General features: G+C 37.0%; 1 protein-coding gene across 2 annotated transcripts in view; it reads right to left on the bottom strand.

Annotated features, from left to right (window-relative positions):
- Positions 1–13,055, bottom strand: part of LOC129270538 (fibropellin-1-like) — a 47,917-nt gene extending 34,862 nt beyond the window's left edge. Inside the window, exons 1-5 of one of the 2 annotated variants that reach the window (XM_064105921.1) lie at positions 12,840–13,055; positions 7,049–7,183; positions 5,664–5,990; positions 4,260–4,379; positions 1,893–2,009 (exon numbers count right to left, since the gene is read on the bottom strand). In XM_064105921.1, the coding sequence (XP_063961991.1) occupies positions 1,893–2,009; positions 4,260–4,379; positions 5,664–5,990; positions 7,049–7,183; positions 12,840–12,918 (778 nt within the window). In that variant the 5' untranslated portion in view covers positions 12,919–13,055. The remainder of the gene's footprint in view (positions 1–1,892; positions 2,010–4,259; positions 4,380–5,663; positions 5,991–7,048; positions 7,184–12,839) is intronic. The other variant, XM_064105922.1, reaches the window with a different exon arrangement.
- Between the last annotated feature and the right edge of the window lie 7,082 nt (positions 13,056–20,137).

The following is a 20,137-nucleotide window of genomic DNA, read 5'->3' as shown; positions in this document are numbered from 1 at the left end:
CGTAACAGAGTGTGCATTCAAAACCACAGAAGCGAGAAAAAGGAAATATTCATAGAATGTAGAACATGAAATGACCTTTCCATTCTGGCACATTTATTTGAGAATACTACCTTATTTTGGAATTAATTCAGCCCTATGTCAGAGGGACATTTTTTTCTGAGACGCGCTATATAGTTAGCGGGAACAGGATGGTAACATTTGTAAGTTTACGTCTGTCATGTTATAAAAGTAACGTCACGGAAATGAATGGATCCACCAAAAACCTAGGACTTGAAGGGTGCGGATCCCTCAAATGATTAATGTAATATATACACACAAAAAAGTAAGTCCCCACTTCAATCAAAATGCCGTAACTTTTGAACGGAATAATTTTGAAATATAATATCTCGTAGGTGGATTTCTACACTCATCGAGCCACTCCTGGAAAAAAAAATAGACCGATTGGTTGAGTCATGCATGAGTAATCAAAGATTGGATTAAAAATGACAATTTTGAAAGTCACAAAAGTCGTTTTTCAGATTGTGTAAATAAAAATTATTTATTTTTGTGAGTTTTTTTGGTGCTAACGTTGTTTTACTATCCATCATTTAGCCACTCCACACAAAATGTTGATAATGTATGTTCATAGTTGACTGAGCACAATTTTGTTGTGACGGATCATCATAGGGGCTTATGGTTATAAATCCTCTATAGCTGTAAAAAAAAATTAAAACTGAAATTTATTAAAGGCACACCTCCCTTCAATTTCTCGACCCCCTTCCCCAATTCTAAATTCTGGATCCACCACTGATTTGTCCATATATTCAACTGATCCTCAGAAATTGTTAGGAAAAGAATGCATTTTATGCAACATAAAGATTATTCATTCCTAGGCTCGCCCAACCATGAAAGTGTAACAAGTTCGGAAAGTGTGTGGTGATAAAAATGATGATGATAAAAACAAGTCACATTTGAAACCAAATTTGCCCCCATTATTCATAACCCCTAAAAATGACTCTGTGACATTGAAAATGTCACCCCCACCTTGATGCGTACTCACTTATCCATAAATAATGTCATGAAACTTCGCACATGGCTTCAGAGTGACACTATCGAAGAGGCGCACATAAATAGCTTTTTAATGTTTGCTCACAGAAGTATTAGACAACTGGATTTTATTTTTTTTTATCAAATCAAATGAACTATGCAAGGTTTGAGACATATATCCATAGCTAGCAATTGCATTTTTCCAGAGCTATTCACAATCCACATGTTTATTCAATTGTGAATGTTTAATCAAACGCATTTGAATCATTGAAGCATTTTGGTTGGCCATGTACATAACGAAAAAAGTTGATAATTTCAGTTTCCAAAATGAAAACAGTACTTGTCTATGATATTTGAAAATGGTATTTTTGTTATCATTAAATGTTCATTTAATCGTGAAATGATGAATAATTCAATTTCATTTATTAACCATATAAAAATATTCAAATACTATATATATATATGCACTTTGATGATTATAAAAGTCTCCCATTATAATCAAGTTAAGTTTTAAGTTATCTTAGGCTTAATCCCAAGACCACATTCTTTTTTATGATGTGGACTTTTATGTTAGTAATTTCAATACTACGTTCCACTACGATTTCTTAAATTCGTCGATTGGGAATAGAATGTATCATTGTAATTTGATCTTCTCCATAACAAAGTCCGGTAGAAGTAATATTCCAATGGATCATGTCTTCTTTCTAGTTAGCATTACACCGTGGGAATATGACATTTTAACCCTTAAACCAAGGACTTCCACAATTTAATTTCAAAGCTAAATATTAGCCATAAAAGTTGTTTCATTAGTTTCGTTTCATGACGCCATAAAAAAAAAATGAACAATGGTTACTAGTATTTCTTACCTGTCTCGCAATGGACTCCCGTATAACTGACTGTACAAGTACACGTGTAGCCTCCAGTAGTAATTGTGTTGCAAGTTCCTCCGTTTTGGCACGGGCCGGATTCACAGTCATCAACCACTGAATATAAATCAACCACAAGAGGTCGCTGTAGAAATTAAATCTCTTCCGATTCATTGTAAATCTTAATCTCATATTCACGAACCCAAACTTATTTTCTTAGAGAAACCAAGATGGTCACTTTATCATTCTGACATCAAACTTTAAAAGTTCAAGGAGTTATCGTTTGATAACTGAAATAGGATGTGAGTAATCACAGATAAAAAGAGCTGAAAAAGCTTAATTTGATAGAGCTTCTACAATTTTGTAAGAGAGGAAAGCTAAAAAAATATGAAAATCAAAAAGCAAGAATAGCTGAAATCCGCTTAAAAGCTTAAATCTCAGACCCTTCTGAAAATAAGATTTTTTTTTTAAATATTCGAAAGACAGTGTTGTTTATTCTATTCTATGATAATTTACTTCAAAAATTTTTGTGGGGAAAAATAATTGTCATACTTTCCATACCTTGTAACACAATTTGTCATTCATGTATCTATTATTAATATTCTTTACGCTTAGAAAACAAATAGATCTAACTAAACTGAATATTTAATTAAACGTACTTCAAATTGACAAAAAATATATAGATTTTCAGTTTATCGTCGATTAACCTGGGACTACAAATCTTTTTATTTGTAAAAGGGCTTGCCCCAGAGAAAAAATGGATTGAACAAGTCAGCTTTATATAAAAATGTCGCCATTTAAAGAATATGAGGATGGTAAAGATTCAACTACATTCTTACATTAATGAGAGAACTCAATTTTAAATGTAATTTTTCATTGTCGTATGAAAATACGTTGTCAGCTGTTTGTTTTAGAATGGCGTTAAGAATAAATTCGGTGACAATTATTTGAGTAAAACTGTTTCAGTAATAGCTGTAATATCAATAAAATGCAGATGAGCATTTTGAATTGCAGATCAACATATTGAGGATTGAAATTATAATAACAAACAAGACTCCGTTTATAAGACAGCATCTAGTCGAGCCAATCAATAAGTGTGAAGTTGCATTGTTCCAACTTTCGTAAAACTCAAGCGTACGATTAATCGCTAACCTTTGTGTTACGTCAATCATCTGGACGGGATATTGACTATATAGTTTCACAAAAAATATATCAACATTTAGCCGACCAAGAGATACTAGGAAGTAGAATAACAAAAGCCCACAAATGAAAAATCTTGTCATGGTTTAAATTCCGGATTTTTCGTATTTACTGCAGGGAAACTCTCTTCAACGCACCAATTCCTTTGAAAATGCAAGTCAAACCACAATGTAGAGCTGAGAGGCTTTTGTTAAAAGTTGGTTGATTGGGACAGCGTCGGAATCTCTTGACTCCGAACAACGACAATATTATTTGCAATTGTTCGTCCGGTTCAAATCCTCTGATGATCTGCTGTCCCAGTCCACCAAGTTTCCTCGGAGTAAATGCGAAAACTCTATATTGACAACATGAAAGCATGAGATAAGGTTATTCGCTCCTGGCTCATCAAGTCTTTTCTTTGGAAATTTACATGATGTAACGACAAGATCGGAAGCTTCCTGACACAATTATGGCGACATGGAGAACTAAGCCGTAAAGTAACTATACCATGTATTCATGCCTGTGAAAGCAGTTAAATTACTTAGTTACAATCGAGGCTTCAATTTGAGTTCAAGAGCGAAGTAAAATAAATCGTATTCTATAGGACTTCAAACTATTTGGTAAGACAGATAGTCCCTTCGTGGCACTTTGCGTATATTTCGCGAAGAAATCTCAACAAACAACAGTTTTTATACACCGAACGAAGGGGGAAACGAATCAATCGATAAAGGATGGTAGTAAGTTGTAGGTATATTGGTAGACTGGACATGCATCTATGCTTCCCATCCACAAATGCGTAGTCTTCGCCAGGTCAGACGTATCTTTTGCGTTCAGCATAACGGCAAAGACAATAAGTGCAGACTCCGCCAAGATTATAGGCTAGATTATAGGCCAAGTATACGTTTCATGAAAGGAAAATCACTCAAAATGATTCAGCGATAAATATTTTCAGTGAAATTCATGCCCAATCAGAGATATTTATGGGCTGAGCATGCTTTAAGGAGAAAGAGAATGTTAGAGAGTTAGGGGCTGTTTTCATTAGAAATCGAATTGAATCATTCCGCTTCATGTCCTGGGAAGGAATGATGAGTTTCTCCGATAGTTTATTAATTGATTGTGACATAATAGTGACACCGAGACATAACTAGCAATGAATATCATTTATGATTTACTACTTTTCAAACTCACCCACTCCACAGTATGGGCCTGTAAAACCGGTTGGGCAAACACAGGTGTAATTTTGCCATTCGTCAATGCACGTTCCACCATTTTCACACGGGGTTTCTACACTCAAGCAGTCATTTCCGTCTACATATCAAAGATATATTATGTACTTCTTTAAAATCATATATGGACTAAGACAAATTTCATATCATCAAACATATATAATACATTAATGGTGATAGGGGATGCATTTTTATATGGAAAATGTGAGGTAATACAAGCAATGTATTTATTAATACATTCAAATAAAAATGACGAAAAATTCAATATGGGCAAAAGTATGAATTACCATAATTAATATTAATATATGTAATTCTTATACATTTCAAATCCTCAAATTATAAAATGTATGAATTTAGGCATGGAAATTTGCAAAATGCATAAAATCTAATGTAGCGTTGTTCAAAGAATAATGACTATCGATCAAAGAATGAAAACTAAGTTCTACAACGGGAAAAAATTGAGAACCACTAAAAAATACTGATATCAATGGTAATCATTATGTATGGGGAACGCATAAAGTATGTACACTTGATGATAGATGCCTATATATTTTTTTCTTCAAATTTGGATAATCCGTTTTATATAACATATATTTCGCTAATATTACTATAGTTGTTATTATTATTCTGTTTATTTGTATATTATTATTTGCATCGTCACTGTAAACTGAACCAAAGAATAGCATGATATATATATATATATATATATATATATATATATATATATATATATATATATATATATATACTTCTGGAATTCTATCCTTGTATAGAGTGCTCGATGTCCTTCACAGGAAGAGCTTTGAATAATAAATACAAGTTTACAAGGTTGACTGGCGGTTCATCAAAATTTAATTGCAACTCGGAGTTTCACGCAACCTAACGTGAGGTGCGATCTTCAGGCAACCGAGTTGCCTGAAGATCTTCAGAGTTGCGATCTTCGGAGTTGCGATCTTCGGAGTTGCGATCTTCGGAGTTGCGATCTTCGGAGGTGCGATCTTCGGAGGTGCGATCTTCGGAGTTGCGATCTTCGGAGTTGCGATCTTCGGAGTTGCGATCTTCGGAGTTGCGATCTTCGGAGTTGCGATCTTCGGAGTTGCGATCTTCGGAGTTGCGATCTTCAGAGTTGCGATCTTCAGAGTTGCCTGAAGATCGCACATCACGTTAGGTTGCGTGAAACTCCGAGTTTCATATATATATATCTATATATATATATATATTATATATATATATATTATATATATATATATATATATATCAGTACTTTTAGCCCGGACTTTTAGACTGGTAAGTATATACTATAATCATGATGATCATGATCTTTGACTACTTCCTGTTCATTTCTAGAAGGATTATTCGTACTCACCTGAAGAAATTCTGAAGATCCAAGAACTTTCTATGTTCTTGTCAGTACGCGTGACAATATATAGAGTACTCGTGTTATATAAGCCGCCTGTGTATCCGGCATTATCGTTTGAACCTTCGTCGTATTCCGGATTGTTTCCGGGCAATTCAGGACCAACCTCAACGGTGTCTTTAGACAATTCCACTGAGAAGTTAAAAACTTCAACGCGAATGACATCAGCACCATGCGGCTTCACAGTGATCACACAACTAGTACGATGTGCTATGTTGGTCGCGTTAATCCATACGTTAGGCTCGTTTACGTTAGGGACGGAGAAATCACAATTTTCTGTTGAAAAGAAAGAAAGGTTATGGAGATTCAAAACATATTTACTAACTGAAAAAATAGACCCTTTAACATGACCACCTGCGCTAGGACAATCAAATAATGCAGATCAACATAACCATGATTATTGTGATGGCTTTACAGGTTTATTACATTTTTCAATTGTGATGAGAGTGTGAATTGTGAGATTCAAACAAACATGAATGGTTATATCATCTTTTATGAATATTGCAAATCGTGATCCTCACTGAGGTTGTACAAACGAGGTTCGGTGAGAATTATACGACTCCTCCCCCCCCCCCCCTCCATGAAAATAGATATATCCTTTTGGACGTGCTTCAAAGTCTTGCCAAATTATACATTGTTTTCTTTTACCCGTCAGAATATACCACTTATCAGAAATATGTACCATAATACCTCATTAAAAGTAACATTATGTACATTATCATCAACATGAATAACTTTACCGAGAGTACTTACATATCAATAAGCAACATGCAAATACAGTCATTTTAATAATATTTACACACAATTCGTCACAATCATGGATTATTCGAAAGAACGTTGCATTCAATTCTTACTCTCTGAATGAAATATTGCCAGTGTTCTCTCAAGCATAAATAACCATTTTAAATTTGTGTTTTTGGTGCAATACGACAAACGGGACTCATGGCAATAACTCGAATTATTATTATTATTATTTCATATAATAATAATAATAATAATAATAAACAGGCAATTATATAGCGCCATCTATCCAGAAATAATCAATTCCGAGGTGCATTATTATTATCATCATTATCAATACACCGGCTTTAGCCCGAGCTGCCTGTCAGCGCTCAGCGCATTCAAGGAATTAATCCTACCGGGTACCCATTCATCTCACCTGGGTTGAGTGCAGAACAATGTGGGTAAATTTCTTGCTGAGGGAAAACAGGTCTGAACCCCAACCCCTTAATATTACACCTTAGAACCTTCACTCATTTAATACTTTTCAATTATGAGTGGGTTATCACCAGACGAGCTAGGTTGACCATGTTTAGACAAAGTTCTTTACTCACGAAGAAATTCAAAGGTTTCACAGTTGTTTCCAAAATATGCTTGATCGCAGTAACATGTTGATCTGCCGTAAAAGGTGCCGGTTGTAGCATCGTCTACACATGTACCTTGGCCACTGCAGGCGTCAGTTGGGCAAGCTGCAAAACAAAAATTTAACAAAATATATAAACCAATCAAGTATACATCAAAGTTCATCCCTTTTTAAAAATATATTTCCCACTTTTTTATACAAAAGAAATACACAGGACATAGATTTATGTTCATACATCAAAATGAAATTACATTTGTTACACAAGGAATTAACTTTCTCTCTAATCAATTCATTTTTTAAGGATGGGGAATGAAAGGAAATCAATGATTTCTCGGGGAAAAAATAAAAGAATGAAAATCAAAGAAAATAAGGGAAATTGGAAAATAGTTATATTTTCGGGTCACTATATCAAAATAATAATTCCACTGGCAGTTCACGCTCGCATTGCCTGTTTAATGAGATACGTACATATCTTATTCATGAGGATTACAGCCCAAATTGTAATAAAATCTATTCATTTTTAACCGCGATGGCAATATTTGTTGTAAAGCTCGAGTTTCCCCTCGAAGAAATTTTTTTTCAATTCATTTCTTTTTTTAATTTTCATTCAAACATAACACAACTTCACAAGCAATAGAAATCACATACAAATCAACGGTTTGACATTTAAAGGAAAAGCGTTAATAGTAAGTGATGTCCGTCCTTCGCTTCAAAGATTGCTGAATAGACAAATCTTTAGTTCGCCCGAAAGTCTGCAGTTGGGCTTTTCGACGCCGGACTTGTTGTTCTTGCATATCCACACATGGCCTGACACACCAGCCCTAACCATATCGTGCCAGCAGAACGGTCCTCAGCTGATTTTTCTCCCAGGTATGGCCACAATTCTTCAGGAAAGCTCTTGATTAAAGCCCCTCCTCCGACCACCATGAGCATGATGAGAGCACTTGTCTTCCATCAGCTCGCCGGAGAGAAATCTCTTTGGCAGACGCTCGTCTGGAATTTTGTCGACTTGCCCTGCCCATCTGAGTAGGGAGCGCTTGAGAATTGCTTTGCTTTCCGTTCGGGTTCTCTGCAGAACTTCTCTGTCTGGCATTTTGTCCTGCCATAAGGCGTTCCCTATGTACGGAGTTCGACTGCCTGACATGCCGGCTGTAGACTGCTTATGTTCTACTGGCATACAGCAGAGGGGACAGGATGACAGCCCGGTACACCTTTAGTTTTGTCAGTAGATTCAGGGGCGGATCCAGGATTTTCCAATAGGGGGCACATTTTCGCGAGGAAAAATTAGACAAGCAAAAAAAAGTCTTCACTTTCAAAAGGGAGGGGGCATACTTTTGTTTTAACGGCATTTTTACATTACAAATTTTAATTGTGCCTCTCAAAAGGAGGGCATTGGCCCGCTTTGCGCCCCCCCCCCCCTGGATCCGCCAGTGAGTAGACTGATTCATCTCCTATCCAAGACCTGCTGACAACTGAACAGGCTCTTGCAATTCTTGAGATCTCCTCATCACTATTGACAAACCGAGACAGTGAACGTTCAAGTTAAATGAAGTTATTTGCAACCGTCAGATTCTCACCGTTTACCAGGATGGATAGCTCTGTTTAGGAAATTGCAGGAATGGGGTGATTCATTACTTTGTATAGTAATCGTCAAACGGAAGTAATTACAGGCTTTGGCAAATAGGTCCATGCTTTCCTGCATGTCAGACTAGCTACTAGTATTCAATGCGCAGTCATCAGCAAAGAGAAACCCATGGGCTGTGTCTTCCTGGACTTTGGGTTTAGCCTGTAGTTTCTGTAGGTTGAACGCTTACCGTCAAAATGGAAACTGATGCTCATTCCGACGTCGCCTTCACGAAAGGCATCGATCAGGCAGCGAACCTCGGGCTGAACAAGAGTAGGGCAAGGACACACCGTTTGAATAAGACTCTCAGTGCACGCCTGTGTCGTGCATGCACGCTAGCTGGCATACCATCATGGAACTGTCTGACTACTGAAATGGCAGTTACACTTAACCATGATCATCCAGCTAGAGTTCTTCTGTGTACATATAGTTACAAATGCGCATATCTTGATATGTGGCAGTAAACATATTTCTTGGGTTTGAAGATCGATGGGTCGTTGACGTGTGCACGGTGAAGGAGACGTTTCTCGTCGAGACTGGATGCTGATACTCCAGTCTTGGTGCTTACGTGTGATGGCATGCACCTAGTACATCGGAGGCACCGGCATAAACAGTATCACGAAAGAGAGTCGATCCAAGCAGACTCAACGCCTTGTGTGTCGAAGCTTTGATGTCGCAATTTGCTGCTGAGCACTTACGTCAATATCTGCTTGACCTTGTCTAGGTAGCTGGATCCTGATGTTGTGATTTGAGATTGATAAGCGATGATCAGTCAAGGAGAGGAGATGTGTCCAAGATGTTTTGTTACGAGTGTATAGGCCAAAGACTGTGTTGGTGATAAGAAGCTGGTTTTGCCGCGCCGGTTTCCAGCAACAATAAGCCATTACTGTGGCATTTCCCTAACCCATTCTCTGCCAGTACAATCAAGGAAATCAGCCATATGGTTCGGTTTTTGTAGATCAAAAACAGAAAATTAAAATCAAATCAGAAATATTTTTGAGCTTTTTCTGATTTTTCATTCTAAATTTGTGTTTTTATACATCAAAAATAAAATCAGAACAAGGTTTCAGCTCTGTGGTTCTATTTGCACACAGCAAAAACTGTGGTGTTAACCGGTGTACATAGAGGACCACACCAGTTATTTTACACTGCACCGGTGTTAAATTGGTGGTGTTAGTTTTACACCTATAGGTGTTATTACAACACCTATGGTTGTTACATTTACACTCTTTGGTGTTATGTTCAATCTCTAGGGTGTTATTTTAAAACCTCAGGGTGTGGTCCTCTATTAACACCAATTGGTGTCAGTTTTAACACCACAGTTTTACAGTGCAAAAAGCAAATCGCAACAATCTTTCCGCTCCGTGATTCTGTTTTCGGACAATCGCACCGCAAACATTAAAATTGCCGTCGACTCTCTGATTCAAGTTTGCTTTTCGTTCATCAATATTAAAGAGCACCATCTACGTCAACAAAATGTTTAAAGCGCATTATTTCATAATTATCTTGATAGAATTTAAAGTAAACCACCGTTCTAGCATATATACTGGCAAGCTATTGGTGTCGATCTGTATTCATGGTCGGGGGCTGTTTTGTTCTCTTGTGAGGGATCTTTTTTTTCCTACATACTTACATATATATATGTATATATATATATATATATATATATATATATTATACACTGTATATTTCGCTAGTAAAGCCACGTGTTTACGGTCAAATTTGCGAAGGTATAAAAAGACTAAAATGCCATATAAAGGTTCACTTTTTTCCCAAACACTACGTGTTTAGGGTCCGATTTGCGCGAGGTGTGGGAGGTTGGGCGCCAATCCAATTTAAGTAAAGATAAAGCCGACGTCCGTGATCATGTCCGATTTAGGGGGTTAATTCAGGGAATGCTTGTAGGGTTTCACACCCCGATACATGTTAAGGGCTGTATTTTCAGAATGCTTTTTGAAACCCCATGCATGGTCGCGCGTACGTGGTATCCACTCATCAATGGAAGTGGCCCCCGGTATCACACCCTCATTTGTACGTTTCTCTCTGTTGTACTTAGAATCCTACTGAAGGAAACTACGTCATGGCTGAGATTTGAACCCAAGACGCCTCTGTTTTAAAGTGTTTTAAAGTACGTACCACAACGCTCTACTCGTACTAATACTACCCGCCGAATGTCTGGTGTTCGTTGACCCCGGGGCCCACTTACATTGACGAGTGGATACCATGCGTGACCAAAAAAAACACGTAAAAGGATGTCTTTTTCAAGATAGGGCACGTTACGTACGTAACGTGATAAGGGTGTCAAAAACACAAAAATATTGAAAAAAGGGTATCTATTTCGCTCGGAAAAATATACGTGTTTAGGGTCAAATTTGCGGGGATGATAAAACAAAATCAAATTTTTTATAGAGGATGTCCTTTTTGCCCCAACACTACGTGTTTAGAGTCCGATTTGCGCGAGGTGTGGAAGGTGGGGCCGTTCTAAACCAAAATAATGGTGTCTAAAGGTAAAACTGACGACCGACGGACGCGTGACATAACAAATCTGTACTTGTTTTAGGGGTTCATTTTAGGGAATACTTGCTAAGAGTTTCCAATTTGTTTCCAATACAATAAAAGGGGTGCATTTTCAGAATATGGAAAATACATCGCTGTACTTGTTTAGGGGCTCAGTTCTGGGAATACTTTTTAATAGTATTTGTGTCCAATACTTGTTAAGGGTAGGGTTTCACACGCCAATACTTGTTAAGGGGTGCATTTTCAGAATATGGAAAATACGTGTTTAGGTTGCTTTTCAAGACCCCGTGGTCGCGCATGGTATCCACTCGTCAATGGAAGTGCCCCCCCCCCCCCGGGTCGTTGACTTCGTTATTCTGTCTGTCTGTAGTGGCTGCCACGCCCCCTTGTGGCCTTTCGTCGTACAATGATGATCTTTGGCTTCAATCACTGGCTTTCATCAGTTTTCCTCCGAACCTCTTCCTTCCGCCCTTTTCTGTACTTTTTATTTTGGCGTTCCCCTTCTCTCGATAATATAGAGCCCATTTCCCTCGTTGCATATTTTAATAAGACTGTTCTTTCCGTCGTGACAGTTGAAAAGCCGGGCAGAAAAGCACACGTGAATGCCCCGACCAATCCACAGTATCACTAAGTGTTCTTTCTTTTTTTCTTCAGAGGCTGTCTCAGCTCATACTGCAAGCTGTTGGTTTGATTAATTTTCGCTTTTTCTGAAGACCATCCGCCTAAATTCACATTTGCTACTAAAGCTAATTCACATCTGCTCGTGTATAGGGTCTTGCTCTGACTCTGAGAATGTGATACAAATTTTTCAAAATGTTTTGAGGTAGGTTTTAAATGGGACATCTACCATGTCTATTATATTCCATTTCTTCAATCTGTTCCGATGGATCCCGTAGAGCATAGCCCATCAACAACAGCAACAATCATCATTATCAACACCATCATCATCATTTCTTGTTTAGTGCATATTCAGTTATTTGTCGTCTCTTTGTGCTTCCATAGAGTCTTTGGATATCCTTAACCAGACCTTTGACAGCACGCAATCAGTTCAAGGGATTAATCCTGTCAGCTACCCACTAAACTCACATGGGTTGAGTGCAGCACATTGTGGATCAACTGTTTGCTGGAGGAAATTGCACCAAGGCTATGGTTCAAACCCATGACAGACACTCTGTTTCAAAGTCTGGAGGCTACTCAACCAGGCTACGATGTTAATCCCCTAGGCTCCGATGTTAATCGCCCAAATCTTGTTCGTGTTTTTCCTTATGTCCAAGGGTGGAGATGCATGGTGTAACGTTACCATAACTGATACATTAGCTTATTCTTCTTTCTTCTTGATCTACAAGTTTTTTTATTTAAACCAAATTTAATTTGTTCTTTTTTGTTTACATTATCGTCATTATTTCGTTATTATTATCATTATCATCATCGTCATCATCACTTGTATATAGGCCGGTTATTACTAATGCGCTTATGTTTTCAGACGCAGTTATTAATATCACTGTTAGCATTGCGATCACCATCATGAGTGACAATACAATGGTTCTCTAACCATTATTCTAAAATTTATGTTACAAATCAAATTTAAAATGACTAAAAAGAAGAAGAAAAAGTTTCTCACATCCTGCAGTCTGGGCAGTTACTTCAGGCACCCGGGCCAAGCCCAGGAGTAGCAGCGCTGACAGTCCTACCAACAGCATCGTTACTTATCCAAGGGTATGGGACGAAGGCCGGGTTGGAAAACCAAGGATGAAAACTCTTGCTGATAGACACTTAGGTTTAGGCACCAACGTCCCAGTTCGCCGGCATCCACGAACCAACTCAAAGTGTCAAGTGCGGATCCCTGCTGCCACACCTAACTCACTTAGGCTGAGCAGTGAATGAAAGCGCATGCGCATGTTTCCACGTTATCCAATCAACGTTCGCCCCCTTGAACTCTGGTTTTATGGATAATGCGCTCAAGAAAACAGATATCATTTTTGTTTTCGCTCAGATTTGAGGAGCCTTTGTGTAGAGTTTATTCAAATGAGCTGCACCCTCTTCTTATTCATGCCAAAAAAAATTATATTTCTATTTCTTCCTTTCTTTCAGAGCGAGCAGTCGACCGTGCTTTATGACACATTAGCATTTCAACTGCGGTGTTGCGGACAGGTTGTTTATGGGGTAACTATTCAGTTAAGCTCTTGAGATACAATTGATAACAATTAAAAGAAGGGCGGTATTAATAGTATAATACATCGTTAAAGGTGATATTGTATTCACTTTTTTCTCTCTCTCTAAAAAAAATGGCACATACATGCTAAATGAGATAAAAATAGGTCTTGTTTACTATATTCTTCTTTACAAAAAATATTAAATTTGATTCCCAAGATGATGGTTACTGAGTGATGTAATTTTGGCAACCGTTGCATAACTGTCTTCCATATGCTATAAAGATACGCGTCTCCAGATCACAGCATCATTTTAAGCGAATAAGAAGATGACCACTGAATGATGTAAGTGAAATAAGATTTGACAACTGTAGTTGCATCACTGTCTTATTATGCTGTAAAAACACGCGTCTCCAAATTACAGCATCATTTTAAGCGAATTGCAGAGATTATTTAATGTGTACAACGATGTAAGGAATATCGTGTTTATATGGTTCCCAGATCATGGTGCCGTGGTGTAGTGGTTCTGACTCTTGCCTTCTAAGTAGAGAGTAGTGTGTTCGAATCCCGACTCGGCCTATCGCCCTTTGGGAATCTCCAACCATGTGTTAAATGGGAACCCAGGATTGGAACTCTGTAGGATGCGGAAGTCATTGTAGCATTCCCAGCATAATGAGCGCCCCATGAAAACTGGATGAAATATTACCCAAGGAGTAGATTACGGGTATCTGTAAGCGCCTAGATAACGGATGTCGTAAGCACTTTCTAAACAACCAGATTGACTTAGCACGTGCTAGCTGAGTAAAGTCAAGGGTAAACTTTACGAGCAGCATTGCGAAACAGCTCCCTGAGTTTTAGTCTATTCAAATCAGTTCATTAAGTATAAAACAAAAAGAGCCATTTTCCTGTTTGTTCATGCATTTTGGGAATGGTTCTTCTTAGGGAGTACGTTAGTTCAATGCACCACAAATTGAAATATATCATCAGATTGTGGCCGAGTGGTCTAAGGCGCCTGACCAGTCAAATGGGAGTCATGGGGTCGATCCACGGCCACAGCACATATGTCCATGTAATCAACTCTGCCCTTTTTATCCTAATGACATTCAAATAAATGGAAATACTATAAACATTCTTGGAAACAATGTATGTGAAGTAGTTTTTATTTATACTATTTCTATTAATATAGGCCCTACAAAAAATATTTGGAGCAGTTCTAACATGCTCGAGCCAAAGCTGGGGCGTTTGGACATTTATTTAAAAAATAATAAGTGTATGTAATTATTCTAATGCCAAATGACAAAACATGTTGTTATTCCATAAAGCATTCTCATCTAAACTAAAACTTGACCAGTCGATAGATATAGTGATTAGTACTAGCCATTAAAAAGAATCCTCTAGGCCCACAGGATAAATTCCAAGGATTAAAAATAAATCGTAATCGGTGCGAATCGGTTGTGAATAGTAACCAAAATATTAGATTAAGATTTAAACTTTGTGGATTTAAATATGAATCTAAAAAAATTGAATCTTTCGAGATTCAAAAATTAATCTTCATTATTAAAATATATTTCAAATTCGGCTAGTCATTATTTACAGAACTGAATTTATTTTAAATCCCTTAAATTCTGAATTTAAGCTAGAAAATTGATTTTAGCCAACAGTTTGAAGTAGAATCTACAAACCATTTTACAAGTGTTCTTAAAATACAATTTGTCCTTTAAATCTGAACTTGTCGAGGGATTATTCAGGATTCTGTTTATTCTCAATGCATTGACAAAAGGCCTTGAGGTTTCCAATATATCTTTCCACAAACTGTGCTCTATTATCTATGCACATTCATTATTATTAATATTACTTCCTATAAATGTTTGCGTGCAAGTAATTTAAGATTTATCATCGTACCTACAGGGTGAATTTGTGTCATTAGTTTGTCAACTGACTGATGATATCACATTTATGAAGTCATGTTAACAATTTGCTATTTCTTATATCGTAGATTAACAGGTACGTCGATGCATACTTTTAATTGGGAGTGGCAAGGGTGCAAAAGTGAAAGAAATGTCCTAGATTTTCACCAAATATTGAACATAAATTAAAGGTTAAATACTTATTTTTCATGGCAAACTAAGTGGTTTTATAGTGATTTCCAATGCTTTTTAAAACATAATAATTCAAGTTGTTAAAATAAATAGGGGCAAGTCGATTTGTTTGCCCCCCATGTTTTATATATATATATATATATATATATATATATATATATATATATATATATAGGGCGATCGCCACTCAATGTAAAAAATGTCAAAACATTTACTTCAATGTGAAACTAATGCATTGTTGTATCATTAGGCATCGCTGCCACGTCACATTACCGGTTGTAACAGGGCCTGTTACAATTACGCATCAACGTAATGTCACACCAACGCATAATGTCGCAGATTGCGACATTATGCCAAGAGCGTCCAACGCATAATGTCGCAGTCAACGCATAATGTCGTAACTTTTATATCGCAGCAAATTTCTAACGCATGACGTCACACGTCGCAACGCATAATAAATCTGAATCTGAAACTTGTTTCTTTTCTTTTTTTATTCTACCAATTTGGTAATAATAAACTATTAATAACCTGTATAATGTTGATGAATAAATAATACAGGATTTGTATAGCGCACGTATCCACCTTGGTAAGTGCTCAAGGCGCTCCTATATTACCCCGATTCTGGTGCGCATATATAGCTTTTTGAAGAATTACTTCCTGCTGGTACCAATTTACCTCACCTGGGTCGAGTGCAGCACAGTGTGGATAAATTTCTTGCTGAAGAAAAAAAAAAGCCATGGCTAGGATTCGAACCCACGACCATCCTTTTTAAGGCGAGAATCAGAAGCACTAGACCACGACGCACCCAGTAAATGAAATTTTCACCAATAACATTAAACAGCGTGAAAACATAAAAAAATAGGGGGAGAGAGGGGCGTTTATAGTAATATAATGAGGTATAACTTTTAAAGTACCTGACGATAAGAGGTTGTGCCCCCCCCCCCCCGCACCAGCTCAAGGTCGGAATGACGCCCATGATTAGATGATGGTGAATAAGTACACCGAGAGCCATTATCGTGTGGGGTTTTTTCAGTCGTTCTGTGGTCGGTGAGACGCGATTGCTTTTCATTCATTCTTTACAAATTCATATTTGCGAGTTTTCAAGCAGATCAAAAGAGAACAATACGCATTGAGGAGTCTCTACGTTGACATACTAAAAAGAGTTCGAATCAATCAACTGTAATACCAGAAAAGAAAAATACCTGTTTCTGGTTTTGGTTCATTTGAACAAGAACTGTATAGGCCTATATACCATGACCCCACGTCATAGTTATGTAAATCACACCTACAACTATTTCATAAATCATGGTTTAAAACGTAATTTAGTCCAATACCGTTCGATAACCATTTACAATCGACATGAGCTATTTGCGCGATTGATTATTGACACATCGTCACTGTGAGATGTACTCATATATACTCTTTATTGCATATGTACTCTGTACTGCAAACGATTAAGAATTGTTGTGATCTTCAAGCAAAGGGCAAGGCCTCATAACTGACCTCGAGACCGGTCTTGGGACTAAGGCACGGCTGGACGATCGCAATATGAAAAAATTATTTTCCAAATATTTAGACCTGGGCCCTATTGACTTTTTGTTACCTTCTTATTTCTTATAAAATGCTGCTTATGTAAAGTCACTTGGATTGTAATGAAAGACCTTCGAGATATGTTATTTATTCATTTCCCGTCATCCATGTGTCTCTGCTTATCTGATATATTCTATTTGTTCTTTTTATGTTTGCTGATTAAGCCGAACAAAATAACGATACTAAATATTACAAGGCTTCGTGCGGTAGATATTTTCCCATATTGATTGTTGTTTATGTTAATGGTTAGCAAAATATTATCTTCATCATAATTTAATTTGGATGTGATTATATACACTTTCTATCAGAAATTCAATGAGAAAATGTATTGATTGGTATTGATTTGCGTTTTTCATGAAAATAAGGAATCAACTATAATGCATACTAAATCAAATTATGCAAAATAAGTCGTCACACTGTGGTAGCAATGTGCTGAACAAATGCGACGCAATGCCAAGTTTCTTCACAGTGTGATGAAACGTTATCAACATGATGTGGTGAACGAAAGCACCGAGTGGTTTTTAGATTCAATGCATGGGTTCTGTGTTAACACACTGTGGCAAATAAATCTAACAGGGTTGCAAGATTCTTACCATGTGTCGACAGTGAAGAAGATAAATTATGCAGTGTGAACCGTTTCACTGTATGATAGCTATGTGTGATATGTGATACCCTCTTCACACCGATTCCAAATTGTGTTCACACTATAATCACACTGTGTTCTAATATTTACACACTGCGTTGACTATGTGTTCTTTCCGGCATTGATTAAGTGTTGTTAATATAAACGTGTACCCTTTAAGTCATAATTACATTTCATAATAATTATTACACATGTAATAAATATGTTCAAGCGTTTTAAAACTGTTACACAAGAGATTATAAAAGTAAGGTTCGCTATTTTGAGTGTAACCTGAATAGTGACACGACATTCGCTCCTGCGACAATTGCTCCGGTCTTAATATCTCAGAGGGCATAGGGTTAGAGTTAGGATTGTAAAAGATGTTTTGGTTCAGAATCATGTAAAGATAAAAAATAGGGTTTATTTAGTGATGGAGGATAGATTTTATGTTTCGCTTCGTGCTGATTTCCATCGGAGCAATTGTCGCCGGAGCAAATGTCATGAAACCACATAAATAAATATACAAACATACGAACACATCTTATAGTCCAGTCAATCTAGCCAGAATAGGGGGGTAACCCACCACTAATTGCAACACGAGATATTCCACTGAAATGCTTTCCAGGAAGGTCCCCTAAACAACATACTAAAAGTCCCAAGAAATCCAAGCAGAGAAAATTTATGAAATTTGCATATTATGCAAATTAGCCATGAAAAATTAGAAAAAGAAGGGAAATAATCCAAAGATTACAAATTAAATGTCCAAAACAATTTAATTTGAATGAAAATTCATGATAAATAACTGAATTCAATGTTTTTAATCAAAAGTGCAAAAATTTCTACCTCATTTGCATATTATGCAAATAAGCATCCTTATATGAAAAAATGTCAAGATATTGTGATTTTTCTCATATAGACTGCTTGAAAACATTTCATTAATGTTGACATTAATATGCTTCTATATCACTAAGTATGAGAATTCATCCAAATACCTGAAAATTTATTTGCATATTATGCAAATTAGCCATTTAAGAAAATAGAAAATGAGGAAATTAATCCAAAGATGACAAATTAAATGTCCACAGCAAGTAATTTTGAACAAAAGTTCATGATGAATAAATAAGTTCAATGTCTTTATTTAAAAAAGCTAGCAAATCTTCCTCATTTGCATATTATGCAAATAAGTATCCTTATATGGAAAATGTCAAGAAACTTTGACTTTTATCACATTGACTGCAGTGAAAGCATGTCAGTTTTTCAAACTAATATGCTGCTATCACTAAGCATTCAAATCGTAATACGATTTATATCCAAGGAAAAATACTGGAAATATGTTATTCGCTTCCTATTAAAGCTGCGTTGATAGTCTGACAAGATGATGGGATTGGCAAGAACAAAGCACAGTATTTGAATTGGTGTGTAGCTTGTTAGAGTTGACAACCCTTTCTTATATGGATGGGAACGACTTAGACTTTCTTGAAATTTCACCGTATAAACATGATAAAGGGAGGCCAGGAAAAGCAAACTTATGGCAGGTAAGATCTAATGAGTAGTCTCATTAAGAAGTGTAGCAGAGATTCCGTCTGGCCTAGTACATGTAGCGTCATGCAGGTTTTTTCTTTAACAATTTCTTCAGTAGTCTGTCTACACCTGCTTGACCAAACAATATGTTATCTGGCCATATCTGGGTCAGGACTGGGTCCCAGGACTTGTAGATCAACGTCATCATCATCATGATCAGTGGTGAATACTAAGACTAACAATCTTTGCCTTCCTTTAATAATGCTATTCCAATGTAGTCATAGCTATTGGTATTAAGGGCTCCCAACATGCTAATTGTTACAGCCTGGATCATTGTCAATCCGGTCAACAAATTATATATTATAGGCTTGTCTACAAACCCTCTTATGGTCCTCTTTAATGCATTGTAGCAATTCTGAGCTTTACCTTACTGATGCTTTTGGAGCTCTGAAATGTGCAAGCCTTCCTAACCTTTCTCTAAAACTCTTGACATCTTCCGACACAACTTATGTCCATTGTCTCATTGAGGCAACTTGTGTCGGAAGAAGACGTGGTTAACGGTGTGTTCTTGTTAAAGTCCTCTTGATTGGCATTCAGTCTCCTATGCTCGACTTGGCGGATTTCAGTACAGAGAGTTGTATGATTGTCCAAAGTACATCTTACCTGAAGACCTTTCTGTTCCCCACTCCAACATTATCCCAATAATAACTCAATTGTAGCATTACTAGGACAGTACTTGAACTGAATGATGATCCCCGATGATGATCCTAGGCACTGTTTGAAGACATGAAGCAGCAACTGGATTCAGCAAAAACGTCTAATCACGATTTCTGTATCTGAGAAAGATGCCTATAATGCACTTTAAGCCTTCATCATGAATTTATGAGTGGCTTTCATGTCGCTCGTATAGGCAAATGCCCATTGTTACTCTTATCAA

Source organism: Lytechinus pictus, chromosome 10, assembly GCF_037042905.1.
Source record: "Lytechinus pictus isolate F3 Inbred chromosome 10, Lp3.0, whole genome shotgun sequence".
Lineage (NCBI taxonomy): Eukaryota > Metazoa > Echinodermata > Echinoidea > Temnopleuroida > Toxopneustidae > Lytechinus > Lytechinus pictus.
This window is presented reverse-complemented; position numbering and strand designations above follow the sequence as displayed.